General features: G+C 32.9%; 1 protein-coding gene across 1 annotated transcript; it reads right to left on the bottom strand.

Annotated features, from left to right (window-relative positions):
- Window positions 1-5,669: 5,669 nt before the first annotated feature.
- LOC148272016 (monocarboxylate transporter 9-like) lies at window positions 5,670-13,789 on the bottom strand. The gene is made up of 8 exons (XM_088240615.1): window positions 13,679-13,789; window positions 13,080-13,206; window positions 12,546-12,953; window positions 11,316-11,601; window positions 10,396-10,543; window positions 10,143-10,287; window positions 7,123-7,311; window positions 5,670-6,328 (listed from the first exon to the last, which is right to left on the bottom strand). The coding sequence occupies exons 1-8, from the start codon at window positions 13,778-13,780 to the stop codon at window positions 6,210-6,212; spliced, it is 1,524 nt and encodes a 507-aa protein (XP_088096741.1). The 5' UTR covers window positions 13,781-13,789; the 3' UTR covers window positions 5,670-6,209.
- Between the last annotated feature and the right edge of the window lie 906 nt (window positions 13,790-14,695).

Below are 14,695 nucleotides of genomic sequence, written 5' to 3'. Positions count from 1 at the left end.
TCCAACTTCCCGGGGAACTGTTAATATTAACATATTAGAGCAGAGATGAAAAACATTTTAGGTTCCAGCTCTTTAACTTCACAAACATTGACAGATGAAAGAATTGAATGAATATAGATGTTCAAATCTGAGTAGAATAGTGAATGTTGCGAATGCACAGTGTGTAAAGTGGCCACTTAAACCAGCCAATGTTAGGTCAAAAGCCCTGTAGATGCCTAGACTTCTAAAACGTTATTCATCTCTGTATTAATATGTTAAAACAAAATTACTTAATAAAGCATTTTCAGAATCAGCATCTAACTTGAAAAATCTAATTTCACTAATAAATTTTGTTTTTCCATACAAAATAAAACGAACGGTAAAATCTGAAAAGAAGTAATAGATCCCATGGTAAAATAAATCGTGATAGCATTTGATATGCGAAACTAATTAATTAAGCATACAGTCAAAATGACGGAAAACAGTTAAAATTTCATTAGTAACAAGACGTAAACATCGAATAGCGATACCTTTGTTTACAAGGGAGATAGCTTCTGTGGCTACACGAGACACTTATCACCAAATTCCGCTGTGTGTGTACAGGCACAGTGTAATCATTTCTTTAGATTTTTTGTTAACAGTTAATTGCTACGATTTCTAGCAAAGTAAGTATTACATTACTCCGACTTCGTATGACGTATTCGGATGCATATAATATTATATACTCATATGTTTGGCATGCGATAATATAAAGCAAAATTAAAACAATTCATCCCTGTCCTTGAATCTTATCTCTCATTCTCACATTATATCAGTAAATAAGAAATTAACTTTATGCTTGTGTGAAGATAATTTTAAACTGACAAGAAAATAGGAAGTTTGTGGACGCCACGTGCTTCATGAAGGAAAAAGGGATTGACGATAATTGATATACTGTCAGTGAATTTTTGGGTGGCGGTTTTGTCTGTTCTATGGTTTTGTGAAATAAAATACACGGACACCATCGTTAAGGTGAACTGTAAAAATACCTTTTTAAAATATATAAGAATATTTTACAAAACAATGATATTTGTTCATAAAATTATAAACTCTAATAAAAAAACAGAATTTTGGAAAAAAATTGATCGGAACCAGCATGAACACGATCACAATACTAGAGAAAAGAACAAATTTAGACTTCCATTTAGGAAAAAGGCAAAGTCACAAAATTCAATTTTATTTAAAGCAATTAAAAAGTATTACGAAATGGAAAAAAATATTTATGAAGAAAAAAACATATCAAAATTTAAAATAATGGTCAAGACATATGTGATAAACAATTTATAATTTAAATATATTTGCAATGTTATTATTAGAACACACATAACAATATGTATGATATGTGTGCCCTACTTTAAGATTTAAATTTAAAAAAAATGGGTTTATGTGTTTATCGAATTAAAATAAAAAAAGAGGAAAAAATAGAAAACAAATGTATTTCTATTTACCGTTTTTAAATAAATATATTTTTTTAGATTAATATGATTCCTATTCTCTTAGAAGGGTTTTCTTTGCAAAATATATTTTTTAAGTATACATACACCGTAATTACAAGTAATTTTATAATCACAACACTTTAACAAACCATAGTGTAATGCTGATAATACGATACATAAAAATATTTAAAAATATATTTAGTCTGATGGTTGATTAACAAGTAAAAAAAAAACTGCTGAACTTCCTCATTGACATAAAATAGGAGTTGGGATAGAGAAGGGTAGGAGTTTGTAATTTTTAAATAAAAAGTATATGGGAGTTACTTTATTTTATACCTTGCTGATAATAAAAAAGGTAAATATGATTTTTCTGCTATTCTATTACTTTTATTTTTGCTAAACAGTTGTTGTTGGGGTCAAGAAGAATATTCTAATGTGGGCTAATCGGGAACTTCTCAGCATTTGCTCATGTGGACAGGAAACCACTTAAAACTATTCAAGAGAAGCCGACCTGTTCACTATTGTCAACAGACCTTCTGTTTCACTAGAAGAGTGTTCAGCATTTTGTTCCCAACTTTGGTTTATTTTACCGATTGCCTGCACTATATTGACCATGTATGATACCAACTCTCGTGTGAGTTCTTTCCTACTTATCACCGATGGGATGTCGCGAACATCTTCACCCGGGCTTCTGCATCGCGCTTCCAGCTGTTGTCTTTGAAAGCTGAAAAAGGGACAATACACAACGGGTGAGGGACAGCCTGAAGAGTTTCATCGTCCCATGGCCAGTTGTCAATTTCGGAGAACTTGAAGCGATGCAGGTAGATCATGAACCCACCATGACCCTTGAGAATCTGGGTGAGCTCGTAGCCAGCTTTCTACACTCTCCTGAAATCATAGGCATGAAAAATTATAGGGGAAAACATTTTAGTAATACTTTGGTAGGTTCACTGTCCATTACAATAGGGTTGACCGAATTTCGGTCAGTTATTGCATGGACGCCAGATTTGAAATCTGTGAGGATTGTTATTTACTCCCATCCGTTTGGTGGCTTTTTTAATAAATAAACCTTGGCTTCTCTGATCGCAAATAGTTCCACGTAAAAAATCACCGAGTTTCAACTTTCTCGGTAGCAATTCTTTTAAGCCACCGTAGGGTACAAAAGCTGCTACTTTGCCGTCTAAAAAACTGCCATCTGTGAATATCCTAAACTCTTCCCGCGACGTCCCAGGCAGAACCTGATCACCGTAGCCATGATCTATCGGATAGCGCTCCGCCGGATGAGGAACTGAGAAATAGTCTCCCACTCCCTGATAAAATCTGCCCTGCTGCAAGTCTTGCGAGGTGAGGCTCTTTTTCACCTCATATGCTCCTGCAAACTCCCTGATCCTTAGATCGAGTGGCATGAATCTTCTTAAAACCTGTGCTAATACCAAGGCGATTGTTATGTATCCCTTGCATGACCTGATGGCTCTTTGTCGTTGGATGGAGTTTAGTTTCTTCCGGTTGACTTTTTTGTTGACCGCGTCCACCCACACGCTTGAGGCGTACCTGATCAGAGGCACTACAGCGCTTACGTATATTTGATGCATAACCTCCGGCGACGCACCCCATGTAAGCTTGGCGGCTCTCACGCCTTGTGGAAAGGATGCTAGGCCAAGATGTTAAGGATTTGCTTCATTTTAGAATTATGATTTTTAAAAAATGATTTGCTGAAAAGTTTACCATGGAAAATGTTTCCCTGTCGCGGTCTGGCCCTAAAAAACAATGTTTATAAATGATGTAATAACTTATATTTACATAAAAGTTATTAATTTAAAAAATACTTGGTACACTTCCACTTATTTATTTTAACCAATAAGCGCGGGTTTTATATTAATAACTTATATGTAAATATAAGTTTTTTACATCATTACAATAGAATTCCATCAAGAATTGTCAATAAATAATTTAAATGAAATAATGTTTATAAATGTTTATTTAAATCTTAAATGATATAAATTATTATATTAATCTAAAATTACTTTTCACAAGTTTGATACACACAAGTTGGATATTTAAAACCGTTTACCACATTGGACGATTCTGAAAAGCTAGTTACTGAAAGTGGTTCGGATACTCGCTAAAAACACCCCTTTAAACTTTCCAACTTTAATACTCTCTACATTTCCCGGTAAATAGACAAAAGAAAAGCATTACCATAAAAAGTGTTTCTAATTTTCAGCAATGTTTATTACAGCACATACGGTAAACAGTGTTTTAATATTAAACGATTAACCAGAATTAATTTCAATGTACTAAAAAAAACGGAAATATGTCGAAAACCCATAAGTCCCATAAGCGCGTTAACGCACTCTCTGTTTCATACAAAAAAATGCGTTAAAACACGTGGCTTTGCACGCGCTTTACGTGTCGAGGTCAAGTATTCCAAACGATTTTAGTACACTCAGAGACATCCGTTAGAAGCTTGTTGAACCACAATGTCACGAGGAATTATTAAAATTATTCATACTGCAGCAGTTTAAATGAGATTCTTACAAAATATCCTAAAATAGTGTGATCTTCTAGAAATTGCCATAGGTCTGGTCTACAAACGTGCCATAAATCTAGGCACAGAAAGGGTTAAACATACAAATTTCCTCTATTCGAATGCTAGTCTTCTGATAAAATAAAAAAGCTTTCTTTAAAAATACATCAAAATTAATATTTCTGTAACTTAAATGTAGTGAAGATATTTTTATAGCTGCAATCACAAGTTGTCTAAAAAAAATTCTAGTTTTCGTCATTATAATAAAAAAAAAACAATAATCCACAAAATGTACCCAACATTATTATTACCAAGGATGGTAACTCCGAGAAAAGAATGGGCGGCCACCGCCGCCATTAGTAGCATCGTCCCGCAGAAGCTGTTCTCCTGCAGCGATATCTTCAGCAGCACCGGAGTCGCCATGTTCCCCAGAGCAGTTAGCAACTTACTCACTTACATCAACTTGATTCTCTCTACCACGAAGTAGTCGTTGAGGCTGATCATGGCCACGTAGATGAGTAAGCCGGATGAGAATCCCTACAGTACACCCACGGAGAGCGTCGGGTGCAGGACGGAGGCGGCGCGGGTGTTGAGGATCCAACTCGACATTAGACCGATAAAAGCCGCCTATCCAACCTGTCGAAGGCTGAACCGTTTCATCGTCACGTTCGCGAACACTCCTGAAAAGCGTCGATCAACAAACTAATAACTATTATTAATATTGGGAATAGACCATGCACTCGTAGAAACAATGTATGCAGTTTACCGGCGAGGGAAATAGAGATGGTCATGGCGTCCGTAACCGCAGTAAGTTCGCTAACTCCAGCTCCCACATTCTCCATAAAGTCCTTGTACATTATGGTTGTAGAGTGCATGTGAGAGAAACATTCCCCCCGAAGACATTAGAGATGAAATTAAAACTCAAATCTAGTAAAGTGTTTCTAAAGGTTTATTCTATTCACAAAGTAACATTGGTGTATTACCAAAATACTCACCTTATTTGATAACGTAAACGTTGATGTTATTTATTGAACAGAAACATACAGTCAACAATGATTAAATTATATAATAAAGATAAGTTGAAAGACAGACCAACGAAGTTTTCAAATAAAAGTCATGCATATTAAACTATAATACACATTCTTGATAGAATAATACTTCATTATTGTACTTAAAGATCGGCTTCATATTTTTTTTAAATAATTATGTCGGCCTCGTGGTGTAATGGTCAGCGCATTTGCCTGCCATGCAAGAGGTCTCGAGTTCGATTCCCGATATGGTTGATATGAAATATTTATTTAAAGGGGTGTTTTCATACTAGAATATTTCATTGTCCTGGTACTGGTACCTGAAGCGTAAGACTGATCATCTTACCTTCATGTAATAAAAAATTTAATGTGTTGGTACAATTATAATGTACATCCAAAAATACTTCTGGTATCACCATTATTACAAAAAAAGTTAAACGGTTTTTGAAAAGGCCACCACCCATTCGCTCCATCCAATACAAATATTACAAAATTTCCTATTCTTGTGAAGTCAGAAATAAAAAAAAACTTATTTCAATAAAAACAATTGTATTTACAATCTGCATACTGTAATTTACATTAAGAATATGGATAAAAATACAGCTTAAATAATGCTGAATATTAAGACTTTAAAAGGTGTTTTTGAAATTAAAGGGAAGATCATTTATCACTGTCGATTTTATTTATTTACAAATAGCTTATAAAACATTTTTGAGACATAAGTCCCAACTCCATGAGACCAAGTCGTGTGTTGAGTTAGAAAGAGTAATTAATTTACGCAGACATGTCACCACAATTATTATATAAAGTCAGAGAGATGATAATAAAAAAAATATATAGCACATTAAAATTAAATCACAATAAAGTACTCTTTTGTTCTAAAATTCAAATAAAAAAATTAATGTTAGAGACTCCGGAATTATTTTAGTGTTTTTTTGTTTGTAAAAAGAATGGTCGAAAGTAAAAACAGTTAATATTCTGTTCAATGCTCAAAAAAATAGTTAGAATAAATTTCTATTGTCTCTTTTACAATACTTTCATTGGTATATAAATTGTAAATAAATAATTTCATGTTGGATTTAGAATTTGTTTTTTACATGTTTGCAGAACTAACTTTGTTGAAAATTATTATACAAATACTTAGTTTTTTATTATTATTGTGGTCTAATCATAAGGCTTAATTGTGATTTTATTAGATATTTAAGATTTCCTCTTCTTCTTTAAAAATTCAATGCTCCACGGAACAATGCAAAGCAACGAGAGTCCATTCAGTACATTAAATGTAATGACATAGCTTCCAGTGTAGTCCTTCAAAATACCTGTAAAAAATCATTTTATATCATTATTGATTTGTTTTGCTTTGCCGGAATTAAATAATAAAAATATTTTTTGTGATAGATTGTCAGTGTTGCGATCATTAAGAGAGGTAATTTAAAATGATTTATTCATACATATATTATCATTTTACTGCAGATAGGCAAAAAGGGGTTTTAAAAACAATTAAATATATTATTACAATATTTGAGTTTGTCCAAATGTTTGCAAAAAAAGACTGGATTTCACCCCCTCGGGAGTCATTAGATAGACAAATTACAACAGGGATGGAGAATACCTTAAAGGAGGGAATATGGAAGTCTAGGCATTTACAAAGCAATTGACTTTTCAATGGCTGGTTAAAGTAGCAAAAAATGCCTTGTATGTGAAATAATTTAGTCAGATGAATCTCTTCACAGCAATAAAGGTTTCAGATCTTTAACTTCGCCAAAATCAACAAATGGAAGAATTGAAGAAATATGGATGTTCAAACATAGGCAAAATGGCGAATGTTACACAGTGAGTAAAGTGGCTACTTAAACCAGTCATTGACAGGTAAATTGCCCTGTAAATGCCTAGACTTCCATATTCCCTTCTTTAAGGTATTCTCCATGCCTGTTGTAATTTGTTAAATATATTATTCGCCAACAGTAAATCGTTCATTTTTGCATATATTAATGTTAAGAAACTAATAATATTTTTAAGGAATCCTAAAATATAAAAATTAGCAAAATATACGAGTACAATATAATTAAAGTATATTTCAAAATGCAAATATGGATATTGTATAAATATTTACCGAATAGAGGCAAAAGGATAGTGCTCAAGATACCCGTCACTAAAGTGGAAAGGCCAAAGGCAGCTGTGAATTTTTCGGGAATATATTCAGCGTAGATCAACATCATCGGCACTATCAAGATTCCTCGCAGGAAGCCCAAGCCTCCGACTACCACATAAACTGACCAGAAACCGTCTACATGACAATAAACTGAAACAAACATATTTTTTAAGACACTTGGAACGGAAATAGAAATTATTTATAAGTAAAACATGACAGTTTTGCGCTGGTTCTAACTATAGTCAAAAATAACGGTGAAAATAAAAAGTGAAAATTACAGCAGTCTATCTTGAGCCAATAATTTACCCCTTTTAAGAATAGATGTCGGTAGTTTTCTTCGTAAATACATTGTTTATAATAAACCAACACGCGTGGGAATGAAATATTTTGACCAAACATATTTAAGGAATCGGAAATGTCGTAGATTAATATAGGCATAATGATAATTAGTGTGTAAAGTAAATACTTAAACCTAGCCGATAACTGATCACAAGTTTTTATTTTAATATCGCATATTCATAACAGTTTCATGTCTGTGAAAAAAATCTAATACAGGTAAACGTCGTTGTGCGTCGGTTCAATTTACGCCGATTTACAATTACGCCGGTTGGTGCTGGCGTGGGATTCCCCGGTTCGGCCGACACTAGACGACAATAGGCGCCGCGATTCTAATAACAGACACACTTTTACACATTGTTTTATTCTATTACCGTGTACGCGAGCAGCCTATTGTGTGTGTGAAATTGTTTTTGAGCTAGTTTTCGTTTTGTTTTTAAGAAAAATAAAAAGGTATGATTATATTTTTTATTTTATTATTATTATTATTAAAAGAATATTGAAATATTTGTAGTTAATGCTATGATTCTGCAAGAAAGGAAGCAACAATCAAAGCAAATGAAATTGGACGCTTTTTAAAAAAAATGTGTGATAGTTTAATTTAGTACCGACGAACTATTAAGTTAGTATTTATTATAAAAAAATCATTAAAAAGAGAATATTATTTATTTTGAAAACGAATTTAAACTGTATTTATCAAATATATTTATAATTTATTTGGAATATTTATAGGATATGTATTCAAAATACATGTTAGATTGTTCTTAGAATTTTCACACAGGACCAAGCATTATATCTTCCATTATATTTGTGTTCATTTTACGCCGATTTTTTTACGCTGGTGTCTCTTGGAACGGAACCCCGGCGTAAAACGTTTACCTGTATACGAATTTAAACTAAGCGTAAAAAGCACTGAGGTGTGTATATATATACATCAGTGATAAATAGGCACATATTAGGTGTTAACACAAGTTGTGTCGGTTTTTTTACAAATTTAAAATGAGCCCTAAAAGTAAAATAAAACGGTAAAAGTTATACGTCATTTGAAAGAAAATTTCTCTCTAGCTCTATAATAAATTGTATATGCTTTTACTTGTTAAATTTCAAAACCTTATTCTGAAAAAAAAAAGCATTTAATTTTAAAATTTAATTGATACACACTGAATGAATAATGTGCAACGAGTCCCTTACAATACGGTAGGTAAACGCAACATTCAGTTAATACGATATGTCAACAATAAAACAAGGTAGGTATGACAATACGCGTACGTTGGTTCAAAACGAACATACAACTACATTTTATATGCACCTACATTATATATAAATAAGGATAGCGTGTAAGTTTGATAGAAATGATTCGAATGATAAAAACCGGTGTCACAAACAGTTGGCCCGCAGTACGGGGATTTTTTTTTTTTTTTTAATATATTTAAGTACGGGGATACATAATAATGTTAAAAGATCTTCTCACGATAAACGTTATATAATATATTCAGGGATAGAGAGGAACGGATAAGAGGATGCGGACAAAGACAATTTTTTACCTATGGCAGTTTGATGAATTTAATATTTTTTGTAAATATATCTATGTCAAACACACACTTACCCAGTCGCTAAACCTACCCTCACACCCATATACAATCACACACATATTCACATACCTACCAAAACCACACTCCACTTTATTACACACGCATCCTCACACAAAAAAAAAACTCGCACTCTTGCACTTCTATGAATTATATCTAACTGAACTGGATTTTTAGAATTGTATTTATGTGGAAAACTGATTTGGCTTTATTTTATGTTTTTTTTATAATGTTGTGTATATTTTTTGTATTGCTGTTGTTTTTCTGAATAAACAAATAAAAAAAAAAAATTCCTGTTATAAGTATCCATAATCGGTTAATCATAGCGTTTTTTTTTGTGTACCACTATAGTGTATAGTATAATGCTCCATTGCAATGGGTGAAGATAAGAAACACATCGACATATTAATACACATAGACATGCCCTGAGTCCTTAAAAATTATGACACTTATATCACGCCCAAACGTTCAGTCATGCACAACGCGTATTGAGTTGTTCTTTGACTGTCAGCCAGGCCCAGACGTGACGTTTAAAATCAAAACCAAAACGCCTGCTCGCGTCATGAAAGCGTGTAAAAACCTTTTGGATAAACACTGTATTGAGTTATTAACAATGCTTAGAACAATTAATATTCAAATATACATATAAACAATTCGTAAGCGTCAAATTACCCCTAGCGGCACAATCGCGAAGCTCTATTAAGTTAAAGGGGAGTAATAACGTAAGTTAATTTTATTTCAAAATCCAATGAAAAGAAATGAATGGGTCGAAATTATAAGGAATTTAAGGAAAAAATCTGATTTAGATCCACCAAAAACGAATGTTTACCGTTGGAGTTAAAATGCAAAGTGTTTTATGTATTAAAAACTAGTATAATCCAATTGTTGTTAGCATGTGCATGATCTTTGAATGCAGCCCAGGTATAAATAAACAAATTTGTTACTATTAGTAAGTTTTTGTGTCACTACTTTTTGAAATATTTTACTCTATAGGGCCTGTCTATGTATTATTATGTCAATGGGGTATAATAAAAAATAATATTTAAAAAGTCTAACTTAGTCTTAGTAAAAAAGAAGCGCATGTTCCCGCAAAAAATAGTTTTCTGCTGGAGATGTGAAGGAAGTGATCGACAACTCCAATGACTCCCCTAGATACCAAGTCTGTACCGGATACTAGAGCCACACACCAAGCCACCTCTACCTGGAAATGAGAGAATGGCCATTGCACGGCTCCTTAGTCAATAATTCAAACAAATGATAATGAGACTATATAATTGGATTATTTAAATTGTATTTCAAAACAACTCACCGATTTGAAGCCTAAAGTGGCGAGACTGAGAGGCAAAAGCATGAAGAAAACCATATCAGTTATGAGTGAGATAGCCAATCCGAAAGAAATGTTGCAAAATATGGGGTCTTTGAATAGATTGAAATCAAAGAATTCGACAAATGAAGACCTAAAAACGATGGATTTTTTTAGTAATATTTTTAAAAAGTCATTTAGAAATTCCTTAAGGATATAATATATTCGATTTAAATTATTTATTGACAATTCTTGATGGAATTCCATTGTAATTATGAAATAACTTATATTGACATATAAGTTACTAATGAAAAATACTTGGTAAACTTCCACTTATTTGATGTTAAGTGGAAGTGTACTAAGTATTTTTAATTAGTAACTTATATGTAAATATAAGTTATTTCAGCAATATGATATCATATTTAATGAAATACGGATAATACGTATATCCCTCAAATAATAAATGATACGAAGTTTGTAGAAAACTTTTCATTTACAAATAAAAAACATTTTCCCTGGCGGGAAATCAAAAATGTGTTATTAAAAAAATCGAAATCGAAATAATTACTTACATTTTAAAAGATTTTATTTTATAATGGGACGCTGAATTTGAATCTTTGAAAACAACTGAAAATATTGCTGAGATTAAAAAAAATAAATTAAAAGGTTTTAGCGTTCTTATGATTAATATTTCAATGCGGTTTTATTGACACTTAAAATAACTGTGTTGGAAAGTGGGAATCAAGATGTGGCGAAGTATTAGTAGATAGTAGTAGCGTACTCCTTAACTGAAGTCCACGCCACTACCACGAATGCACTAACAATATTTTTTTTAAATTATTTTTTTTAAAATCTGTTAAAGCTCATTTGAAATATTTATAAACTTACCGAATAACCAAATAACCACGTTAATTTGATCAACTTACCATTTGGATTTTTTATCTTGTATTGGAAAAATTATAATTCCTTGTCCGGTATTTACGATGGAGAGAGCTCTAGCAGTTCTCTGGTTCGCCATCGCGAGACTTGACTCGCGTACATCGTAGCAAATACCCTTTGTGGGGGAGTCTTTATCAGCCACTGTAGTATTATTCGGCCGCTCAGTGAGAGTATTTAACATGACTGCACATTCTTCTGGCAACTTCTTATCGTCATTAAATACTTTTGAATCGGTTTCTTTATAATATTCGTCATCAATTTGGCCTTTTACAACTGTAAAAATGAATAATTTACGGTATTTACTTTATTTATCTTATACTTATCCTTCTCTTCTTACATTGTTCCTTTTTTTACCATACGTTGGCCACGATAACAAACGATAGCTTCATCGGTACATATCGAGACGGCATAAAATAAAATCTTAAATATGTACAATAACTCGTATACGAGTTTTTGTTTTCGTATTTTTATGAAAATTTTAAGTATTTTCGTTAGTAGCCTGAAATTGAACATGTTTAGAAAAATAATTGAATACATAGTTTTTTTTATACACAAAACTTAATTTTACTCTGTAGATAAATTTGAGGTTCATTGTAAAATATGGGCCGTAAACGGGATTATTTAAGTATTAGTATACAAATGAAAGTCTATGATGAAGCTACAATGATCAGTTTTTCTATTCATTATGCAATACATGTATATCTAAAATACAAAATAATATTTTTTTAACAACCCTACTCAATTATATAGAAGTATAAATAAATATTTCTTTAAAGACATGCACCAACATTTGACGATTCTAAAAAGCTACTTCCTGCAAATGGTTCGGATACTCGCTAAAACCATTCCCTTTAGCATTCCAACTTGAATGCTTTCCACGTTTCTCGATAGATGGACAGATGGAAAGCATTGCCAAAAAAGTATTTCTCGTTTCCAACATTATTATTTACAGTACATACGATAAAAATAATGTTAACATTTTATGTGATTAACCAGAAATAACATTACATATTAAATATGTATTTTTAAAGCGTACATAACTTTTCGAGTTTCTGAGTGTTTCTGACACTATATTTATATACACTGGTTTTCACGATTTTTACATAAGGTGAAATTTTTATATCTTTTCATCAGACGATTATTCCGACTTTTGACTTGTTCATCTTAAAATGTCTGTTGAATAATAATATTTAAAAAAAAACAAATATGATTGTTACCACTCGCTCGAGTCTTTTTCTGATGCCACTGAACCGGGTGAAGGATAGTCACTCCCAGCAAAGAATGGGCGGCTACCCCCGCCATCAGCAGCATAGTCCCGCAGAAGCCGTACTCCTGCAGCGACATCTCCAGCAGCACCGGAGCCGCCATGTTCCCCAGCGCAGTCAGCACCTTGCTCACAGACATAAACTTGATTCTCTTCACCACGAAGTACTGGTTGAAGCTGGTCATAGCCACGGATATGAGAAAGCCGGATGAGAACCCCTGAAGTACACCCACGAAGAGGGTCAGGTGCAGGACGGAGGTGGCGCGGGTGTTGAGAATCCAACTCGACATTAGGCCGACGGAAGCCGCCCATCCGACCTGACGAAGGCTGAACCGTTTCATTGTCACGTTCGCGAATACCCCTGAAAAGCATCAATTAAAACACGAATAAATTTTTAAAATTCCTAATCCGTTTTAAAATAAATGTATTTTTTTAGGGGAATATAATAACTACTATGTAGAATGCAAAATTCATGTGTGCAGTTTACCGGCGAGGGAAATGGAGATGCTCATGACGCCCGTCACCGCAGTAAGTCCGCTGACTCCAGCTCCCACGTTCTCCATGAAGTCCTTGTACATTATGGCTGTGGAGTGCATGTGAGAGAAACATCCAACCTGAAGATATTAAAGATTAAATTAAAACTTAAATCCAGTCATGTGTTTCTGGAGGTTTATTTTTTAAAGTTGTGTAAATAGCGGAAAATAAACATTTTAATTTGATTTATTATGAAAATAAAACTTCGTTATTACTGTTACACAATTTTATTAATTTCTAAGAACACTAATACAGTTTCGGGAGAGCACTACTCCCCTCGACGGGTAATATAAAAATATGTTTTATATAACCCGTCGCGTCGATGGGAGGGATGCTCCCTAAAAACTGTAGTAGTGATCTGGTAAAATAATAAAATTATGTAACACTAATAACAAAGTTTTATTTTCATCATAATTTATAATGAAGTGTTACGAAGTGAATGCCGATTCAATTGATAATTTCAATTTAATTTAATTGGAAATATTTTCAATGAAATCACAATTCTCTTGTAAAGCTTGATTTTTGTATCCGAGACGTAATACAAGTACATACGAATATGAATACAGTGGCCAGGCAAACCAGGTACCCCCATCCCCCCTCGGGTGCGTCACTTTTTGCCCTCACAGAGCTGCCGAGAACTTCCTTCACGGCCATTTTGCTACTGCTTTCATTTAAACATTTCCGACTGATCTTTTGTCCGCTTATTTCAATATCCTCCAATTTAAAAAATGTAACCTAAGTCAATATCTTTGTTATCTGCAACATGTTATATTTCATCTTTCTTATCATTTACAACTTCCCAACGTTTTAAAAATTAAAATAAAGTATAATTTTTACAATTTGTTTAGACCATTGCTATCTTTAATCGTGTTTTTTTTTTGTAATCACCAAGAAATACTTGACATAAATTTCGTTTGGGTTCGATTTGAAAATAACTATATTAAATTTAGTGGTCACAGTAAGATATTAAATATACGAGAAACATTATGAAATTTCCAAATAATTTTATGTAATATTTTTAACAGCTGGAAAATATTTATTCTAAATCCAAAGTTTTTTATTTACATAATTTTCTCGATGCACTTTCTCAAGAACATCACATCTTGAGCCCCATCCGATGGGGGCGGATGGGGGCGCTGGATCGGTATACCAAATGCAACATATCTCGATCATCCGCCGCTTGAAGGTAAGGAGATCAGTCTTACGCTAATTGATACGGGTCGTAGTCCCGCGGAAGTGTCCTAACCCGAGAATATCAAAAAAACTAAACTAATTGGTTATTACTAAACTTGGCTCCACCACAACTTTATCGCATATTTTAAGTGTTTATTTAAGATTTAAATAAAATGGCGCCTTAATTAAAATATTTTGGGAAATCATAAGAACGCAAATAGTTGTTAAAGAAATTGGTAATTTATTTAGGTTTTTAAACCTTTTTTAAAAGTAAGTATAATATGAACCAAGTATTTCTTTAAGTTTTTACATAAAATGTATTTTTTTGTATTTTTTATAGTATTCATATAATGTCAACCTCGTGGTGCAGTGGTTAGCGCGTGTGTCTACCATGCA

The sequence above is a fragment of the Micrasema longulum genome, unplaced genomic scaffold, assembly GCF_059751315.1.
Source record: "Micrasema longulum isolate JH-2025_06_02 unplaced genomic scaffold, ASM5975131v1 h1tg002528l, whole genome shotgun sequence".
In the NCBI taxonomy this organism is placed as follows: domain Eukaryota; kingdom Metazoa; phylum Arthropoda; class Insecta; order Trichoptera; family Brachycentridae; genus Micrasema; species Micrasema longulum.
This window is presented reverse-complemented; position numbering and strand designations above follow the sequence as displayed.

What these genes read in the sequence shown, in the direction of transcription:
- LOC148272016 (XM_088240615.1), bottom strand. Translation starts at nt 13,780, where the DNA reads ATGGCCGTGAAGGAAGTTCTCGGCAGCTCTGTGAGGGCAAAAAGTGAC. An exon ending in GAAAAAGACTCGAGCGAGTG is followed by an intron (nt 11,602 to 12,545) that starts GTAACAATCATA and finishes TCATTTTTACAG; the next exon opens with TTGTAAAAGGCCAAATTGAT. An exon ending in CCACTTTAGGCTTCAAATCG is followed by an intron (nt 10,288 to 10,395) that starts GTGAGTTGTTTT and finishes TCTCATTTCCAG; the next exon opens with GTAGAGGTGGCTTGGTGTGT.